The sequence below is a fragment of the Galeopterus variegatus genome, unplaced genomic scaffold (genome assembly GCF_000696425.1).
Source record: "Galeopterus variegatus unplaced genomic scaffold, G_variegatus-3.0.2 Scaffold448, whole genome shotgun sequence".
Taxonomy (NCBI): Eukaryota; Metazoa; Chordata; class Mammalia; order Dermoptera; family Cynocephalidae; genus Galeopterus; species Galeopterus variegatus.
The window spans coordinates 345,311-352,185 of NW_007726559.1; the positions used below are offsets into that span (position 1 = coordinate 345,311).

At 50.4% G+C, this 6,875-nt stretch overlaps 2 protein-coding genes across 2 annotated transcripts in view; one reads left to right on the forward strand and one right to left on the reverse strand.

Moving 5' to 3' along the window:
• Positions 1-862, forward strand: part of HERC1 (HECT and RLD domain containing E3 ubiquitin protein ligase family member 1) — a 219,402-nt gene extending 218,540 nt beyond the window's left edge. The window contains exon 79 of the mRNA XM_008568860.1: positions 216-862. Coding sequence (XP_008567082.1) covers positions 216-401 — 186 coding nt within the window. The 3' untranslated portion in view covers positions 402-862. The remainder of the gene's footprint in view (positions 1-215) is intronic.
• A 5,131-nt stretch (positions 863-5,993) lies between these two features.
• Positions 5,994-6,875, reverse strand: part of FBXL22 (F-box and leucine-rich repeat protein 22) — a 5,168-nt gene continuing 4,286 nt past the window's right edge. The window contains exon 3 of the mRNA XM_008568870.1: positions 5,994-6,191. Within this exon, the coding sequence (XP_008567092.1) occupies positions 5,994-6,191 (198 nt within the window). The remainder of the gene's footprint in view (positions 6,192-6,875) is intronic.

A 6,875-nucleotide genomic window follows, 5' to 3' on the forward strand; every position in this document is an offset into this window, starting at 1 on the left:
GAGAGCCATGGGACAGCAAAGTCTGTGCTCTCTCTCTGTCATGGCCAAGTCGCTGCTTCCAACAAGGTGGCCATGCAGTTGTGTCAGTGGATTCCATCTTCAAGGCGGGGAGAGGTGCTTTCCTGCCTTCGGGGTGGTAGTAATGGGCAGCCCCACTCCTCCTCATGGCGCTTCAATGCCCACAGTCACAGCTCTGGGTCTCTCTTTTTCCACAGCCTTATGACAGTCTGCCTACCTCACAGACCTGCTTCTTCCAGCTGAGGCTGCCCCCCTACTCCAGCCAGCTGGTCATGGCCGAGCGCCTCCGCTATGCCATCAACAACTGCCGCTCGATCGATATGGACAACTACATGCTCTCGAGGAACGTGGACAACGCTGAGGGCTCCGACACTGACTACTGACCACTGACTGCTGTGGGTGCTGTCACCCTCTTTTCTCAATAATGCTCACTTCCAATTTGATGTTGACATACTTTTATGGTAACTACATAGATGTTTTAGGAACATAAACCAACATTATAAACAGTGGCCACATTTAGTTATTCTAAATGTAACAAAGAAATTAGATGTTTTTATTTTTCTGTGATTGTACAAAAAACAGAAACAAAGTGCTCTCAGTCAGGTTTTCCCCAATATTTTTGGTCACTTTTGATAAGTTTGCATGGAACCATTTTGGTGCATTTTTAGTTGAGAATGATACATTTTTGTAAACCCACCCAGTGAACACGAAATTGTACATTGTGTATAATTGTTCATTAGAAAGGACAGTTTTACATGAATATTCATATATTTATTTTGTTTTAATTTGAATTGCCTGTGCAGGGTTCCTTATGCAGAGAAATAAAGCAGATTCAGGAATCAGAGTGTGTGCTGCTATGTTACTTCCAGGGAGTTTCTGACCGGGAGTTGTCAGGTAGACGTTAGCCCAGAACAGAGTGAGCGTTCAGGCTAGTCTCACTTTGACAGCTTTCGGACCCATTCAGAAACATTCCTTCACACTGAGGGTGGGCTTTGCTTGGAAATGACATAGCAGAGGGCCGCATGGTTATAAGAGCCTCTATTTTCATTTGTTCTTCTGACATCCTGGCTCTCTCTCACTTGGTTCCCTCACCCAAGGGCCCTTGCTTCAGCCACTTGTCCCATCCTCTCAGCATCACCCTTCCTTCTTCTCTGAACAGCCCCTCACACCAAGTATGGAGTGCGGCTCTACTAGGCAAGAAAGAAGAGGAGCCAAGGCAATGTGGTTCTGGCCTTGACTGAGAAGAACTTGAGAAGATAAGATGAGCAAGTGATGGAATCCAGGAGCAGGGCAGTTTACAACCACCTGTCATCTCTGCAGAGAGGGCAGCAAAGTGAGAGGTGGCATGGACATCACTAGTAGACACTCAGCATGTAAAAATGAGTGACTGTGAAGGAGTGAATGAATGTGTGAACTTTATTTACTTATTCATTTTTAAAAGATGAACGGTAAGGGGATCTTAAGCATTGACTTGGTGTTGTCAGCACCAAGCTCTCCCAAGTGAGTTAACCGGCCATTCCTATATAGGGATCCGAACCCGGGGCTTTGGTGTTATCAGCACCGCACTCCCAATTGAGCCATGGGCTGGCCCTGAATGTGTGAATTTATAAGAGAATGAATGAATGATGGATGGTGGGGAGTTGGGCACGGGACTGGTGAAGAAGTTACACTCTTGGTGCTTGAACCCACCCCCTGTGGGCCCTTGGTGAGTGCTCAATTGTTCTGGAGTGTTGGAATGAGTGTGCACTTCTTGGGGAAGGTCTATCTTGAGAGCAGCTGTGGGGGCCCTTGTTGCCAGGAGTGTGAGCTTGAGTGCTCAATTGTTCTGGAGTGTTGGAATGAGTGTGCGCTTCTTGGGGAAGGTCTATCTTGAGAGCAGCTGTGGGGGCCCTTGTTGCCAGGAGTGTGAGCAAGAAGAGGACAGGTCTGTGGGTGGCTGGTCTCCACCTACAGCAAGTTTCTTCCACAGGCTGCTTCCCGTGTACTTCATGGACAAGGTTTTTGTTGACAGCCTGCTCAAATGAGTGCCAGAGAGCCTGCAGGCAATTGTTTTCCACTAGGGACAAAGAAGTTGTGTGTTTTCAGAGACAAATTGGAAGAAAAATACAGTTTTACCAGCTAAGATAATGTGGTGAATGGATCTCACCCAGTGAGAATACCTAATAATATTTAAAATAATGACATCTTAGTTTTACTGAAAAAAGGCTTCAGTTGGAATTGGGTCTCAGAGGGAGACCACAGCCTCTAGGGAACCCCAAGTGACTCTGGGTAAAATGAGCATTTAATATTGTTCTGAGAGCTCAGTCAGTAGCAGTGTTGAAAGGCTCTGGGCTTAGAGCTCTCATTCGGGGGGTGGGAAGGCACTGCCCAGACCTGTGTGCCAGGAGAGAATCTCTGTAAGAGAAGAGAGAGGCTTCTGTGCTGCTGAGATCCTGGCCAAAGTCAGGAGAACAGTCTCAGGGTTTTCTGGGCTGCTTCCTGGTGACATATGGCTCTTTCCTCTTGCTGGGCTGGGCTGCAGTCTCCAAGGTTCTTTTAATTCTAAATAATGCCTCAACCTTTGTGAGGCTGTGGGCTTTAGTGCCACAGCTTGCTCTGGACTAAAGGGCAATAGCACCCCCAGCAAGCTGGTACTCATGGTTCCAGGTCCTGCGGGCTGGCCCAATGGATGGCTTCTCTCAAAAGGTTTGACCTTGTGAGCGGAATCTGCACAGATGCCTTGGTTTTAGGACAGATGCTGTTTCTTTGCTGGAAATCGGTCATTTCTTCATTCTTTTGATTTCTGAAAACTCTGGGAGAAAGGGGAAGCATGAGTCCCTGATCTGAGGAGCTGAAATGGGCCTAGTGCAGGTGTTTTCCTTAGTTACCTTTCGGCTCCTGTATAGGCTTGGCAGGTTTTTGTTTGCTGGCCTAATTCAATTAATAAATTACTTGCAGTTTTTATGAACTTTTAGGCAGTCTCAAGAAAACTTTTACCCCAGGCTTTAAAATTTAGGATTTCCCCAGATGCCCTTCAAGGTCTGGCTATGTTAGGGCCTAGCTTTGTGGCCTTTGCCTAGCACTGCCGGCCAGGTGAAGCTTACATCTGGTGAGCTGTTTTCAGCAAAAAGCAAGTCTTGGGTATTGAATCCTAGAGCTGGAGGAAAGGTCTCTAAGGGGTCAGATGATCTCTCCCTTTATCAGGAATGTAAGGTCAGGACAGGGAAGGAACTGGATCACAGGTGCATCTGGGCTAGTGTTAAGGCTATGGCTGGGAGCCCCAGCCTCCTGTCAGTACACCATCGTACAGGGCTCAGTCAGTTCCCCTGCAAACATTCAGCCCGTGCAAAAACAGGTCAGTGTTTGCCTGCAAGACAACCTCAGAGTAGCACCTCCTGCCAGCAGGCTGCCACCCTCCAGGAAGAATCTGGAGCTCCTGACCTAAGAGCACATGTCTCTGGTCTCTGCTGGCACTGAGGCTTCTATGCAGACCATTATGATGTGGTGATGGGCTGGCCTCCAGCCAGGGAGCAGTGTCCTGCCCCAGTGCTGAGGTTCTGCACCCTCCCCATAGCTTTCCCTGTATGTAACAATTGGCTGCCCTGGCCAAAACTGAGACTGAAAGGAGTTGGGAAAAGTCTGTTATGTAACGGAGGCTGTGAAGGCACATATGACCCCCAAGCCATTTCCAGGTGGTGCTGGAAACATGGTCAGGCTCCCATCTCCCCCTGCTCGCCCTTCCCTGGATGTGTCTTGGGCTTCTTGACTCTTGCTGAGCCATGCCTGCTATAGGAATGCCTTCCTCACAATTGGATCTTGTGGGAACTGGAGTCATCCCTTAGGCTCAGCTCAAAGGCTCTGTCCTCCATGAAGTATTCCAGATTACCCTCTTATCGACCCAGCTTGCTTCTTCCCAGTGCCACAGGCACTTGGCTTTTCTAGCCCCCCATGGACATGAGGATGGCTTCCCCTACCCCTGCCTTCCAGACACTGCACATTTAGACATAATCTCATAACAATGTCACAGAGAGGGTACTGTTCTGATTTTATAGATAAACTGAGGCTCAGAGGGTCATTTGTCAGAAGCTATGGATGGCAAAACTGGGAGAGAGATCACTCAAGAACACCCCTCAGCCCTAGCCCATGGCCTATACCCAGTAAATGCTTGTGAGATGAGTCAGTGCATTAATTAAGCATGCAGTGCCCCTTTGTCTTTGCAAACCTGAGAGAAGATTTTGAAAGTTGTTTTTTAGATTAAGTAGGATACTGTGTTCTGTCAGGTACTTTGCTCATGGCTGGTAATGGTGAACAGTGGCCGTGAAAAGGCAGAGTGGAAAACCGTGGGTCTCCCATCAGTGCCCACCTAAAATGGCCTTTGGCTCAGGGACCCCAAAACTCCCTTGGCCAGGGTGGTGGCCAATTTAGAGCCCCAGAAACAATGTGGGACACAGTCATCAGCACAGCTTTAGTTCTGTGGTCAGTATAGCCACGGTATGTGGAGTGCTACTAGGCATAGGAGAGTTAGCCTGGGAACTTAACCTCATTTGTAAAAGAGCTTCCATGGGAAAGGAGGGTCTTAGGGGAATGCAGGTCACCCCATCTGAGCTCAGCCTGTGGTGGCCTCTTCTGTACAAACACAATCAAATCCTTACAAGAATCCCACAGGCAAAGGTCTCTTGCTATCCCTGATACACAGATAAAGAAGCTGAGGTTTGGAGAGGGCTGATCTGCCCTTGGTCACAGGGCTAGAAAGTGAGGGATATGGGATGGAAACTCAGATCCACTAGAACCTAAAGACCCCGATCCTGTTGTTCTCCAGGCTAAACTACCAATTTAGGGCAAATAGGCATTAAATTGCTGGGAATTGGGGTTTATTGGAGATTGTAAAAGCAAAGCCCTGGGGGTTAAGTGGCTCTGTTTTAGACATTCAACCCCTAGGAAGCCTGAGCTCTCGTTCAATGTTGTTCACAGTAGTAAGAGAAAAATTAAGTCCCCATAAGGACTCCAGAGTCCACAGCAATGGTGGGTAAACTGTGGGAAACCACCCAGAGAAAGCCTGGGTCTTACAGGATAGTAGCAGGGCCCTCCCACTCCACTGCAGCTGGTAGCGTGATGAGGCTGGCTACCCTGGCACAGGGATTACAGGGGATTGTGCTGGGCCAGGGCTCAGTGTGCTCACCATTTCTGGGGTTAGCACTGTCCCAGCAGCAACTTTGGGCCTATGGGCAGCAACAGAGCCCTTCATCAATCTCCAGATGGGTTGGGGTGGGACAGGGTGCTGTTTGCCTGCCCACGTTCTGCCTGGAAAAATGTGCCTCTGGGACTTCACCTGGATATCATCTGTGCTTGGGGCCCTAACTCCTGCTGGGGGTATGTTGGGGTGGGCGTGGGGGTGCAGTCTCCAGCTCTCATTTCATCTTTACAATCATCTGTCCATTCACAGCTCCCCCCATCTCTTACTCTGATCTCTCCTGTTGTTTCCCTCCTCAGTCACTCTGCTTCGGCCACACCAACCTCTTGCTACTCCCCCAACGCACCAGCCATGCTCCTAATCTGGCGCTTTGCAATGCTGTTCTCTCGGCGTGGAATGTCTTCCACATGGCTTGCTTGGCTCCCAGGCTCACTTCATGTCTCAAATGTCACCTCCTCAATGAGGCTTACATCCGTCAACCCCTTCTAAGTGGCCTCCCTCCACCCCTATCTCCTTACTAGCAACCTATACCCCTCTACAGCCTGCCCTTTTTTGAGTAGTGCTTACTGCCTTCTTACATATCAATTACCTGTTTCTCCCCCCCCTAGAATGTGAGCTCCAGAACAGAATTTCTTTTCTCTTGCTGTTTCCTTATCTGGACAACGAATTAAGGAAACTGTGAGAAGGGATCAAGGTCCCTTTCATAGAAAAGAAACTGGCCTCGGGTGAAGGGCTTGGTCATAGCTGGTGGTGGATAGCGCTGGAGTGCGGGCAGCACCCACAACATGCTCCCTGCCTCTTCCATTTATCCAATTTTCCCAGGTACCCGGGACAAGGAGGCTGCTGGGTGTCTGAGAGCCTTTACTAAAGGTGGGACGTCAGTGATTAAAGCCCTGGACTTGAAATTGGAAGTCCAGGCATGTGCCCACGTCCAGCAGATCCAGCAGGTTAATATCTTTGCATCAGCGTATAATGGTTCCATTGCCAATGGACTTAATCGGAACTATTTTTATTTTTAAATCTTCAGTTTTGGTATTTAAAAACTTTTTCTTTATGAGAACAGTAGTAAATACGGATAACCGTGCAGTTCATGTAAGAACCAATTCAATAGGAGCGAATTTTCCAGAATCGCGTACGCAGTCTCCTAGGAACGCATCTGCCCGGGGAAGGCGGGCAGGCTACCGTGGGCGCGGGCAAAGCCGCGGGTTGGGGCGGGTTCGGCGGCTCCCTCGGGCCCCGCGCCCCCCATCCTGCTCACTGGCGCGGCACCGAGGTCACTTCGCAGGGAAGCCTGCGCCGCCGGCGGGGCCCTCCCCACCGAGGGCCGCTCGGGGACTCCAGGGAGCGGGCAGGCCCTCCCTACGGGCTTTAGACCCGGACGGCGATCGGATCGGAAGACCCCCGAGGATGGTGAGGGGCCTCCGGCAGCTGCGGAAGGGAGACGGGGAGCCAGTGTTCAGTGAGCGCCGGCCAAGCAGTTTCCGAGCATCCGGACATTTAGTCTCGCATTCATCCTCTGTTCAAAGTCGTAGTGTGAGGTAGGCTTTACCGTCCCCATTGTGCAGACGGGGACACTGGGGCTGGGGAGCCGTGGTGGCAGGACGGTCTGACGGCTGGGCCGGCGCTCCTTCCCAGGCCTAGGCACGGTCCTCCCCACGGCCCTGCCGCCTAGGGTGGCCGCGGCTTG